At 37.8% G+C, this 14225-nt stretch overlaps 1 protein-coding gene across 2 annotated transcripts in view; it reads right to left on the minus strand.

Moving 5' to 3' along the window:
• Positions 1–14225, minus strand: part of AGGF1 (angiogenic factor with G-patch and FHA domains 1) — a 51953-nt gene that overhangs the window by 19590 nt on the left and 18138 nt on the right. For both annotated transcript variants that reach the window (XM_023729489.1, XM_004374478.2), the window contains exons 6-7: positions 4514–4844; positions 3118–3229 (exon numbers count right to left, since the gene is read on the minus strand). In XM_023729489.1, coding sequence (XP_023585257.1) covers positions 3118–3229; positions 4514–4844 — 443 coding nt within the window. The remainder of the gene's footprint in view (positions 1–3117; positions 3230–4513; positions 4845–14225) is intronic.

Here is a 14225-nt window from a genome sequence, read left to right on the forward strand (position 1 = left end):
TGTAAGTTACAAAGGGGGAAAAAGAAAAGAAAAGCCAAGACTGGGTTTAGGTCAGTAATTAAAGCCTGAAAAGGACAGAATGAAAGGTAGGAAAATGACAAAATCTCTCTGGAAGGTATCACCAAGGTTTTATCTCTTTACATAGAGGCAAGTTTCCATTTGGGGACTATAAAGATGTACACTGATTGACTTCCAAAAGCAAGTGACAAACGGTAGATATTAACAATATTTTTTTAAGTGGGTGAGGAACAGGGATGTCATTGTCATTTTTTGCCTATTCAACAAGTATCATGCACATTTCATGGTAAGTGCTTAAGAAACTTACAATTAATTCACTGGAAGGACAAGAAAAATATACAAATAGCAAGTTAATACAATAAGCCATTTATGAAAGGTACAGGGATGGTGTCTGAAGAATTCAGAGGAAATGAAGTAAGAAAAATACATGAAAAAGAGAATAACTAAATCAATGCCTACCACTCAACAAAGCACTTTATTAGGCTCCTTAGTTCGTTTCAAACTATTAACAACATGAAGTAGACATTAGTATACTCATGTAAGAAATGAGAAAAATGAGATTTAGTTTCTGACTCAGGGTCTGAAATGTCACAAAAAAAGTTGCACTACAGCTGGGCCTTGAAGGCTGAGAACAAAGTTGAATAGGACTTTGCAAAGACAGCTCTGAGGAAACAGATTCCGTGTAGGAGAAATGCTAAGAACAACAGGTTCAGAGGCAGTGAAGTACAAGATCTGATGAGGGAACCAACAGTAAGTAGTACAATGGGTCTGGAGCCTCAGTTTCACGCAAATCAGAGGCCGACAAACTAGCGCCTGTTTATCAAACTATGCCCAACCTGTCTTTATAAAGCTTTTTTGGAACATGGACATGCCCATTCATTACGTATTGTCTATCTAGCCCTTTAACAGAAAGTTTGTTGATCCCTAATATAGATGAGAAAAGTCTAGAAAGGGTATGTTGAAACCAGAGTTTGGAGAGATTTGAATGCAGGGTAAAAAAGTTAGAAATCATACATCAGGCCATGGAAAATCACTGAATGACTTTGAATAGAAAACACAGGCTAAGGGCAAGAGTAATCTGGTAGCACCAACTGAGATGAACAAATCAAAGGGAAATAAAGACAGAAGACCAGTTAGGAAGTTACTACAAAAGTCCACTCAAAGGGCTAAAGAGGGGCTGAACTAGGATGGTGGCAATGGGGATAGAATGAAGAGTAAGATGAGACAGAGACTTTAGCGCAGAATCAACAGTCTTGTGACTAGTTGTAGAGGGTAATGAAAGGAAAGGAGTCAAAGATGATAGACAGGAGATGGTAAATATATTTCACACTGAATGACAATTCTAATTAAAAAAAAAAAAAAGGTAACAGCTGCCTGCAGTACAGAATGCCACCTACAGACTTACATGCAAATCATTAGACCTTATACCGTGGGTCTGAAATTTAGTAGAGAGGTTGAAGCTAAGATAAAATTTAGGAGTCTCCTTCACAGAGATAAAGATATAGAAAATAGATGATATGAACATCTAGCTCAATTGGCATAACACAGTTTATAAAGACAATGTTCTACATTTTACCTTGATAAGTAGCGTCTGGGGTCTTAAAAGCCTGTGAGCGGCCATCTAAGATACTCCACTGGTCTCACCCCTTCGGGAGCAAGGGAGAATGAAGAAAACAAGACACAAGAGAAAGATTAGTCCAAAGATTAGACCACAGCTACCAAGGCCTCCACCAGAATGAGTCCAGTACAGCTAGATGGTGCCCGGATACCACCACTGACTGCCCTGACCGGGATCACAACAGAGGGTTCTGGACAGAGCTGGAGAAGGATGTAGAACAAAATTCTAACACACACGAAAAAAAAACCAGATTTACTGGCCTGAAAGAGACTGGAGAAACACCAAGAGTATGGCCCCAAGATACCCTTTTAGCTCAGTGGTGAAGTCACTTCTGAGGTTTACCGTTCAGCCAGGGATTGGACAGCCCCATAAAACAAAACAGGACTAATGAGGCACAGCAGTCCAGAGACAAGGACTAGGAGGAGGAAGGGACAGGAAAGCTGGTGATAGGGAACCCAAGGTTGAGTAAGGACAGTGTTGACATGTAGTGGGGTTGATAACCATTGTCATACAGCAACATGTGTACTGTTTAATGAGAAACTATTTTGTTCTGTAAACCCTCACCTGAAGTGAGAAAAGCAGCACAACTGGAAGAATGTAATCCATGTCACTGAACTGTGCATGTAGAAATTTTTGAAATGGTGTATCTTTGGCTATGTGTATTTTCACCAAAAAAAAAGGTGACAAGTTAGAGGGTTGACATGTCGTGGGGTTGTTAACCAATGTCATAAAACAATATGTGTACTAACTGTTTCATGAGAAACTATTTGTTCTGTAAGCCTTCCCCTGAAGTACAATAAAAAAAAAAAAAAAGAAAGAAAATAGATGATATGTATAAAGAAAGGAATAAAGAGAAAGGAGGTTCACGTTGTCTCCCTGGCTCTAAATCCATCCTTCAAACTGAAGCCAGAGAGCTTTCTAATTAGGTTATCATTCTTCAGTTTAAAACACCCTTTAATGGTACTATAACACCTAAAGGATAAAATCCACATTCTTCAGACGGAACAAGAGGCCCTTTACAATCTATGTCCAACCCACCTTTCCAGCTTCATCATCATGTATTATTTGATACATGTCCTAGATTCTAGTCACATCAAACTATTCACAGTTCCCTACACATGACATACCTTTGTGTCACCGTACCTTTAAACATGCTCCTTCTGCCTAGATAATGACAAGTTACCCTTCAAGACGCTGCTGCATCATCATCTCTTAGGCTTCCAGTTAGCTCTGTTCCCAACAACCAGCCCATGAGATGATTCTTCACACGTGAGCCCATGAGCACTCCATGTATGCTTCTACTGCAGTGCTTTCACAAAGTAATTATTTAGCATTTTTTCCCCTTCACACTGTACTTTCTGTGGGCAGATATCCTGCCTTAGCCCTCTTTGCATCCCTAGCACATTGAACAATGCTCGACAAATAACAGATGCTCAATACAATCTTTTTAAAAGAATGATAATAATATTAAACATTTTTACCTTCCAATTGTAGCAGGGTTTACAGCAGTAATGATGAAAAGTGATCCTATCTGCAGCACTGGTGATCTAATAACAATTACTCTGATACAGGGGGGCCAAATTTTCTCTTCATCTGCCAGAAAAAGAAGTGGGCAAACATTAGTTAAGATGCTATGCTAAAAAAAATTAAAATGTTATGAAAAGAATTTTTTTACACTGTTCAGGGATAACTAGGAGGCATTCCTAAAAGGGGAGGGGGATGCATTTATCAAAAATTTAATTCTGACTAAAATAAACTTCTTAAATTCTGCTATTAATACACAATGAGTAAGGCTTAACATTGCAGCAGTTTAAGTGATCAATCTAAGGGTATTCAGCATATTCAGCATCTACCACAGTTATATAATAAACATCTATTTTTTAGGTCTTAGAATTTAGAAATATCCCAAACAAGTGCTTTTATATTATTTTAAGTTAGAAAACTTGAGTCTATTCTTTATAAAAAGTGAAAAAGAAATTTCATTAAGAAAAGAAGCTCAGATACTATAATATGAACCTTGTTTTTTAAAAATTTTGTCTTTAAATACTTAAGGAAAAAATATTATATTTACCATAACACTTACAGAGCTGAGTTCATTAATTTCACTTTTTAAAGACAACCAACCTCTCCCCACAGAGCTCTGGTGGCAAAGTGGTCAAGAACTTGGCTGCTAACCAAAAGGTCAGCAGTTTGAACCCACCAGCCACTCCATGGGAGAAAGATGTGGCAGTCTGCTTCAGAAGATTAGAGCCTTGGAAACTCTATGGGGCAGTACTCCTTGCTACAGGGCCGCTATGAGTAAGAATCAACCCGATGGAAATGGGTTTGAATTGCTGGTTTAACCTCGCCTCTCCCCAGTTACAAAAAACAAAAACAAATTGCAGTCAAGTCGATTCCAACTCATAGCAATCCTACAGGACAGAGGAGAACTTCCCCATAGGGTTTCCAAGGAGCACCTGGTGGATTTGAACTGCTGATCTTTTGGTTAGCAGCTGTAGCTCTTAACCACACCACCACCAGGGTTTCCCCAATTATAAAAGTGGAGTATAAATATCTGATCCACTAAAACATACTTACACATACTTTAGGATTAGAACATAGGTAGCTTGATTTTGTGTTCCACTATGCCATTCAATGCGATGAAACTTTCTTTAGCTCTAAGTAGTAGTCATTTGTTTGTATCTTACTCTCTAAAAATAACTGCGAGGTAGCCCGCATAATTTTCAATAATGTCATTAAAATAATCAATTTAAAATTGTTCTAATTGAAGTTACTTTTTTGGAGATATGGAGTCACTAACATTTTTTAACTGCTCTGTTCTTTCACAATTACCAGACTGGGTTATTTATTTAAAGTTACATATGGTTATTTACCCACCTTCATCCTCAGTGTTTTCTGCCGTTATACCGTCTTCACTTGTAATGTCTTCATCATAACTGTCCTCAGTCTGAGAGTCTGTAATTTCACCTTCTTCTGGCTCACTATCAGTCTCTATGATTTTCTCAACTTTAAATGAAGTCGAATTATAGGTATTTTCATTAAAAGGAGATTCTATAGAGTTCCCACTAACTGGAACAGTGAATTTAGGGGAACTATTTTTGTAATGAATGTCTCTTTTGGCCTTCTTTTTCACATTTGCAAAATCTTCTCCCTCACTGCAGCTCATATGTTCAACACTGGATACTTTTTTATCTTCTAAATTCAAATCCTGGAAAGGAGTGGATGGGTAGGTGGGAATAGTAGAGAATAATTTTAAACATCACCATCTTTAACTCTAGATGTTATAATAAATTAGTGAAAAAGGTTTAGGAAACAGAATGATGACAAATACCATGTGTAGTGGTTTTAAAACATTCTCACAAATTCTATGACACTCCTCTCATGGAAAGATGGGGTCTACGTCATCCTCTCTCTCCTTAAGCCTGGGCCAGCCAACGTTAGTGACTCACTTAGAACAGAAATGATACTACATAATGTCCTGGGCTAAGTCAGAAAAGGCCATACGGCTTCCACCTGGTTCCTCTGGATGCTTACTCTGGAGGGAGCTAGCCGCCATGTAAGAAGTCTGGTTACCCTGAGACTGCCATGCTCGGGAAGCCATATGTGAGCCCACTGGCTTACAGTCCAGCTGGGCTCCCAGCAACAGCCAACATCAGCTGCCAGCCACTTGAGGGAACCATCCTGGATATGCAGTGCAGTTGTGCCTTCAGAGGACAGCAGCCGCAGCTGTTATCGGACTGCAACCACGAGACACCTCCCAAGTCAGAACTGCCAGAATTCCTGACCCACAAAATCAAGCCAATTAATTAATAACTGTTGTGTTAAGCGGCTAAACCACTGCATGGTTTTCTAAAAATAAATTTAACATTTTTTGAAGATATAACACTAAGGTACTATTATTACAGTCAAATAAACCAGTACCAGTTGCCACCAAGCCAATTCCAACTTATGGTGACCCCATCTGTGTCACAGAATGTGCTCCATGGGTTTTCAATGGCTGATTTTTCAGAAGCAGACCACCAAGACTTTCTTCGAAGGTGCCTCTGGGTAGACTCGAACTTCCAACCTTTCAGTTTAGCAGCTGAGCACATTAATCCTTTACACCATCCAGTGACTCCACAGTGAAATGGTAATTTACCTAAAGGCACCCTAATGGAATGAGTCAACACACCCTAATAGAGTGGGCAATTATTTGAATATTCATAAAGCCTAGAAAACATCTTTTAGAAGCTAAGTACTAAGATAAAATACAACCTACGCTGGACAACATCTAATTAAGATTGGTATGTCTTTGCTTTTGTATTTCATGACCTGACATCGCAATACTCTGTAGAATTTACTTTTGCTCTTAACGTCCTCACTTTCATACACACACAAAATCCTAAAACAGGGAATTCTGTTCAAAAGCAAAGTAAGAAAATGATGTTTCATTTAAATGTATAGTTACCATACCTGTTACACTAAGATACTTGTACATTGTGACATTTTAGTTTTCTAAAAATCTAGACTGATCAAAAGGTGAAAAAATTATCTTTTTTTAATTCAGTAATTTTACTTATTTCACAAAGCTCAGCAGGGCTTTACAGACTCATTAATCATACAATATTCTGAGAAGGAGGAAACAATCATTATCCCTGTTTCATAAGTGGATGAAACCAAACACAAGAGATGGAATAAGTTCTGTGACTGGATCAAGTTAAAAATCTGTCGAACATGGTAATGATTTAAATAATCTCTTAGTTATGTGCTGTGAATTTTTCCCCACTGTTAGATTTCCTGTAAGAGCTGCAAATTTCTTTCAAAAAAAGTATAATACTTCTTCTAATTCATTTGCACAAACTAGATAGTCTTTGACACCTATAACGATTATGGTGGCAAAAGTTAATTTCTAAACTATTAAAGCTGGAAACAATTATTGTTTTTCAGTCATAACACATGTATAGATCAGTGATGTTAATGTAATCTTCTCTCAATTTGTATTTTCAAGGAGTATTTTTTTCTTGGTAAGAAAACAAACAAGGTTTTGTCTTTCTAGAATATAACACTGTATACCCTGCCTAAATAAACAATATTCTTAAAAAAAAAAAAAAAAAGTTTTACACAACACTGGACAGTGTACCAATTCCCCGACTATAAAATAAACCACTGATACTTAAAGTGCTGGTTCTGAACTGTTACCGATTGTTGTTGATTCTGATTCTTGTGACCCTATAGGACAGGGTAAAACTGTCCCAAAGGGTTTCCAAGGCTGTAATCTTTATGGAGGCACACTGCCACGTTTCTCCTGTGGAGCAGCTGGTGGGTTCAAACCACTAACCTACCTTTCAGTTAGCAACTGAGCACTTTAACCACTATGCCACTACGTCTCCTTCTGGAACTGTTACTTGTCCACAAAAAAGTAAGGGGCTTGCATGAGAAGGCAAATCAAAACATTTTTCCATTAAAAGAAAATCTTGAATCCAAAAAATAAAACAAAACAAGAACAAAAACAAGCAATTCAGCTGAACTAGGTACCACACTTAATGGCATAGTTGATTTATTTTCTGGTGCAAGCTCCTTATCTGATCAGACAAGAGTTCATAGACTAGCTGCAGTCTTCAGACCACACATTGAGTACCGAATACAAAGGCCAACTACTGTGAATTGTTTATCACAAGAGGAAAGAAATAAAAATGACAGCTTGGATGTTTTATCTAAATCCACCTCCATGAAACTCAAAGACCAAGCTTAGTCTTGTTGCTTTCAAATGGAAGGAGAGCAAACTGCTAGTCTCTGAATTTTACAGCAAGTGCCCTTAGTGATTACGTAGCCTAACTTTTGTTTCCTAATGCCCTAGGGTTATGAGGAAGTGCCTTAGATATTCTCAGTGGGGAGAATACCTAAGGAATATTCTCATTTTCCACTGTAAGCCATAACAGGACCAGAGAAGTACCTGTATCTGCTTTACAGGCTGGGATTCTAATAAGAGTTCATCTGAAAAGGGGTGGGTGGCCGTTTAATAAAAAATCTGAAGATTCTCAAGCTAGCCCAAATAGCTCATTCTACACATCATAAAATTGAGAAAGAGAGGGGCAAAGTTAATTACCAAAATAACACAACTAGTTAGTGGCAGAATTAAAATTGAAACTTGGGTCTCCAGACTTCAAGCCCAGATTTCTTTCTACTGAAACAGGAAGTCTGCTTCTTGACAGGGGCTAGAGAAACAAATCATGGGCAGAGAACAAAATGGTATCCACTTATATCCAGCAATTTACAAGAACTGAAAATCTAGCTGACTTCATATCCTTACAAGTTTCACTATCAGTAAAACATACCGACATGCAAATTTTTCCTTAGGAATTATTTCCTAAATAGTATTTGGCAGAATAATGTAATCAGCTGACAGATCTTCTTTCACTCTTGCTCCATAAAAGTAGGTGTTTTCCTAGACTCACCCTCAGCCCTTTCTTTGCATTTAATAGTCTCACACATTTCACCACTGTTTCAACTAGCACCTTAACACAGATAATGCCCAGATCTATACGTACAGCAATCACCTTCTACCAAAAAGCAGTACATGAACTTCCTATATTTCTCACAGGTACCTCAAACTCAAAACTAAAAGTTAATATCTGTGCCCCCTCTTCCTCTCATGTTCCCTTTCTCAGTTAATGATATTACCATCACTTATCCTCCAAATTAAAAATCCTATAGTTATCTTTGACACACCCTTAACAACCACATGGAATCAATTACCAATGAATCCCCTTATCTATTCTCAGTGCCCTGGTGGCGCAGCAGTTAACAACTTGGCTGCTAACCACAAGGTCAGTGGTTCAAACCAATCAGAAGCTCTGCAGGGAAGATGTGCCAGTCTGCTTCCGTAAAGATTACAGCCTTGGAAACCCTGTGGGGCAGTTCTCCTCTGTCCTACAGGGTCACTATGAGTCGGAATCGACTCGACAGCACTGGGTTTGGTTTTTGGTATCTAAATTTGCTAACAGTCCCAGTCTAGGCCTGCACTATGCACTGCCTGGACCATGCAACAGCCTAGACCAATGCTGTCCAATAAAAACATAATAGAAAGCATATTTGTGATTTTAAATTTTCTAGCAGCCACATTAAGAAAGTAAAAAGAAATGAGAAATTTATTTTAATATTTTATCTAATCCAGTATTTACAGAATATTATATTAACATGTAATCAATAAAACAATTATTAATGACATATTTTACATTCAATTTTTTGTACTAGGCCTTTGAAATCCAGTGTGTGTTTTATACTTAACACATCTCAATTTGGACTAGCCACATTTTAAGTGCTCAATAGCCACATGTGACCAGTGGCTTCCCTATTGGACAGTACACACGTAGAGAACGTATCTATCCTAAATTTTCTTTTTGAACTTTTAACCAATTATCAAGTCAATGCACATAAAGTACAGAACTGGCTTTACTTACAAATTGAATCGAAGAGCCAAATGTACCCAAGGTAGCAGAACTGCAGTTTTGCTAACATTTTGTAGAGTTGGCTTGATAATACACAATAGTTAAAGTGTATTGATGAACCAGTTATGTCTCTTCCAAAATTCCAACTTACCTGGAATAAGCCTTTTCTTCTTAATTTATTTTACATGTGTATCTGGCATGCCTTATGCCAAATAAACAAATCCATTATTTTAAACTTAGAACAAGCAAAGAGTTATTTTCCTGTTTTTCCCTTGGTTTGTAACATACTCTGAATTTTCCTTCTACCTTAGAGCAACATGATGAAGTGAATTTATATGCTCTTATCTTATTTTATAAAATATAAGAGCATCTTAAACACATACTTTTAACAGCAGCATAAATTCAGTTTGGAGACTGGCTAAACAGTTACGGTGTGATAAACTATATGTACTTCAAGCACTACAAACACACCAAGGACAAGAACAAGGACAAGGAGTTGATAAACTGTAAGAAGCTTTACAAACCATAGTGAATAATAGCAAAAACAATCCCTATCTACATATACTGAAAATAAAAAGCAGTTTCCAATCTTGTATATTATCATTATTGCTCATAGGACAACATATGTAGAGGGATAAATGGGTGAAATTTTCAGAGCTGCTATTTTTTAAAAATTACTTGCAGTCTGGAATGTCAAATATTCATTAAAAGAGATCAGAAACAGGGCTTATATGTGGGCATTGAGACATATCTGTATATATCAAGGTATTCACTCAAATCTTTTCACTCTACCTCCTCTCTTCCTAAATCAAGGCTCAAGAGTACATAAACAAATAAAGAAATTAGGATGCCCCAGACGGTCTCTCATTCTTCACAGCTACTTTTAAGGGTCATTGGGGAATTCTCAAAATTCCAACAGGATTTTTCTTGAGTTCCTGTCCTGGGGCTCACATATTTTCAGGGAACAAATGCAAAGATGAACAGCTATGGGATCTAGTTATGTGGAATAAATTGTCAATGTAATTTGACAATTTCAACTTTCATTCTCTAATTTCTCAGGGAGGGTCATTTGAGGAACTCTATATATTCTTTTCTCATCACAACCTATCCTTTCAAACAAATATTTCAACCACTAGTAATAAGTTCGAGTCATTAAAACAGAGGTCTTGGAAACAAACAGAAAAATCATTGACATGTTTAGTATTTTAGTCATACACTATTCTATACGTAAATACTGTCAGGGAAAAAAAGAGAAACAGAAACAAAACAAATAGAGAATAGAAAATAAATCCAACAAAATACTAATTCCATATGGGAACTTCAGTATTACACATTTTAAATAATTTTTCTTTGATTAAAAAGAGTAATAAAATGAGATAAAAATTTAAGAGTAAAGTATCATATAGTTGCCACAATTCACAAAATGCCAGCACCTTCTTTCCTGCCTATAAACCACCATACTTACCTGCTTAGGAGGCAGAAATAGGGCACTGACTACCTTTTAATTTTACTACTTTAGGTTGACATCATAAGCATTTTAAAAATTTTCCTCAGTCTTTATAACCGTCATTTTTAAGGCCTACATAATCCGTTTTAAATTATGCTGTTGTCAGCTGTTGTCAAATCAGTTCCGACTCATAGTGACTTGCGTAAAACAGAAAGAGACTCTACCAGTCCACGTCATCTCCACAACCGTTGCTATGTTTGAGCCCATTGTTGCAACTACTGTGCAGATCCATTTCACTGAGGGCTTCCTTTTTTTCGCTGTCCCTCTATTTTATGAAGCATGATGTCCTTCTCCAGGGACTCATCCCACCTGATATCATGTCCAAAGTACGTGAGACGAAGTTTCGCCATTATCGCTTCCAAAGAGCACTCCGGCTGTACTTCTTCCAAGACAGACTCGTACGTTCTTCTGGCAGGTCACTGTATATTCAATATTCTTCTCCAACACCGTAATTCAAATGGATCAATTCTTCAGTTTTCCTTATTCACTGTCCAGCTTTCTCACGCATATAAGGCAACTGAAAATACCATGCCTTGGGGTCAGGTACACTTTAGTCCTCAAAGTGACATCTTTGCTTTTCAACACTTTAAAGTGGTCTTTTGCAGCAGATTTGCCCAATGTAACACACTGTTTGATTTCCTGACTGCTGCTTCCATGAGCATTAATTGTGGATCCAAGTAAAATGAAATCCTCGACGACTTCAGTATTTTCTCGTATATCATGATACTGCTTACTGGTCCAGTTGTGAGAATTTTTGTTTTATGTTGAGTTCTAATCCACCCTGAAGGATGTAGTCTTTGATCATCATCAGAAAGTGCTTCAAGTCCTCTTCGCTTTCAGCAAGCAAGGTGTGTCATCTGCATATTGAATGTTGTTAATGGGTCTTTCTCCAATCCTGATGTCACATTCTTCTTTATAGTCCAGCTTTTCAGATTATTTGCTCAGCACACAGACTGAATAAATATGGAAAGGATACAACCCTGACACACACCTTTCCTGATTTTAAACCATGCAATATCCCCTCGGTCTGTTCAAATGACTGCCTCTTGGTCTATGTACAGATTCCACATGAGTACAATTAAGTGTTCTAGAATTCTCAATCTTCGCATGTTATACATAATGTTATTATTCACACAGTTGAACACCTTTGCATAGTCAATAAAACATAGGTAAACATCGTTCTGGTATTCTCTGCTTTCAGCCAAGATCCATCTGACATCAGCAATGATATCCTTCGTTTCACATCTTCTGAATCTGGTTTGAATTTCTGGCAGTTCTCTGTACTGCTGCAACCGTTTCTGATTTATCTTCAGCAAAACTTTACTTGCATGTGGTATCAATGATATTGTTCAATAATTTCCACATTCTGTTGGTTCACCTTTCTTTGGAATGGACACAAATATGGATCTCTTCCAGTCGGTTGCCCAGGTGATTGTCTTCCAAATTTTTTGGCATAGATGAGTGAGCACCTCCAGTGCTGTATCCATTTGTTGAAACATCTCAATTGGTAGTCCATCAATTCCTGGAGCCCTGTTTTTCACCAATGCCTTCAGTGCAGCTCAGACCTCTTCCTTCAATACCATCAGTTCTTGATCATATGCTACCTCCTAAAATGGCTGAATGTCCACCAATTCTTTTTGGTACAGTTACTCTGTTTATTTCTTCTATCTTCTTTTGATGCTTCCTGTGCTGTTCAATATTTTGCCCACAGAAACCTTCAAAATTGCAACTCAAGGCTTGCATTTTTTTCTTCAGTTTTTTTAGCTTGAGAAATGACGAGTGTTCCTCCGTTTTGGTTTTCTAACCCCAGGTCTTTGCACATTTCATTACAATACTTAATTTTGTCTTCTTGAGCCACCTTTTGAAATCTTCTGTTTAGTTGTTTCATTTCATCATTTCTTCCATTCACTTTAGCTACTCTACGTTCAAGAACAAATTTCAGAGTCCTTTCTGACATCCACTTTGGTTTTTTCTTTCTTTCATGTCTCTTTAATGACCTTCTGCTTTCTTCATGCATGATGTCCTTGATGTCACCCTACAACTTGTCTGGCCTTCGGTCATTAGCGTTGAATGTGTCAAATATATTCTTGAGACGGTCTTCAAATTCAGGTGGGATATACTCAAGGTAGTATTTTGGCTCTTGTGAACTTGCTCTAATTTTCTTCAGCTTCAAATTGAACTTCCATACAAGCAATTGATGGTCTGTTCTGCAGTCGGCACCTGGCCTTGTTCTGACCGATGAAACTGAGCTTTTCCATTGTCTCTTTCCACAGATGTTGGCAATCTGATTCCTGTGTTTGCCATTCAGTGAGGTCCATGTGTATAATCACCATTTATGTTGTTGAAAAAAGGTATTTGCAATGAAGAAGTCATTGATCTTGCAAAATTCTACCATGGGATCTCCAGCGTTGTTCCTATCACCAAGGCTATACTGTCCAATCACCTTTCTCCTTCCAATCACCAGTAATTATCAATGCTTCTTTACTACATGTTTGATCAATTTCATTTTAGACTGCAGTTTTTAATTGTATGTACCATGATTTTGGCCTTAATTATGCTCATGAGGAACCTGTACATAGATCTAGAGGCAGTCGTTCGAACACAACAAGGGGATAATGCGTGGTTTAAAGTCAGGAAAGGTGTGCATTAGGAATGCGTTTATTCAATCTGTATGCTGGGCAAATAATCCGTGAAGGTGGACTATGTGAAGAACGTGGCATCAGGACTGGAGGAAGACTCACTAACAACCTGCGATATTTGCAAGACACAACCTTGCTTGCTGAAAGTGAAGAGGACTTGAAGCGCTTACTGATGAAGATCAAAGACCACAGCCTTCGATGTGGATTATACCAATGGCAAAAAGACGAAAACAACCTAGGTGCCCATCAATGGACGAATGGGAACAAATGAACTCTAGTTCTGGACATGTAATGCATCCTAGAATATATTCGATAAACATTTTTCAACTTCAGTAAACTGCTCAGTGTTCTGTAACTGTAATGTTCTCTCATTGTTTTGAAGAATAAAGTTTACCAACATGGTGTAAAAAAAAATATGGATTATACCTCATCATAAAGAAAATAAAATCCTCACAACTGGACAATAAGCAACATGATAAATGAGAAAATACTGAAGTTGTAAAGGATTTCGTCTTGACTGGAAGCAGCAGTCAAAACATCAAACGACACATTGCACTGGCCAAATCTGCTGCAAAAGAACTCTTTAAAATGTTAAAAAGCAAAAATTGTCACTTTAAGGACTAAGGTGTGCCTGACCCAAGCCATGGTGTTTTCAATCGCCTCATATGCACATAAGTTGGACAATTAATAAGGAAGACTGAAGGAGAATTGATGACTTTGAATTACAGTGTTGGCGAAGAACAGCGAACATACTGTGAACTGCCAGGAGAATGAACAAATCTGTCTTGGAAGAAGTACAGCTAGAATGCTCATCAGAAGCAAAGATGGCAAGATTTCGTCTCACATACTTTGGATATGTATCAGGCAGGATCAGTGCCTAGAGAAGGACATCATGCTGGGTAAAGCAAAGTCAGAGAAAAGGAGCAAGACTCTCGATGAGATGGACTGACACAGTGGCTGCAACAATGGGCTCAAGCATAACTACGACTATGAAGATGGCACAGGACCAGGCAGTG

Source organism: Trichechus manatus, unplaced genomic scaffold (assembly GCF_000243295.1).
Source record: "Trichechus manatus latirostris isolate Lorelei unplaced genomic scaffold, TriManLat1.0 scaffold00029, whole genome shotgun sequence".
Taxonomy (NCBI): domain Eukaryota; kingdom Metazoa; phylum Chordata; class Mammalia; order Sirenia; family Trichechidae; genus Trichechus; species Trichechus manatus.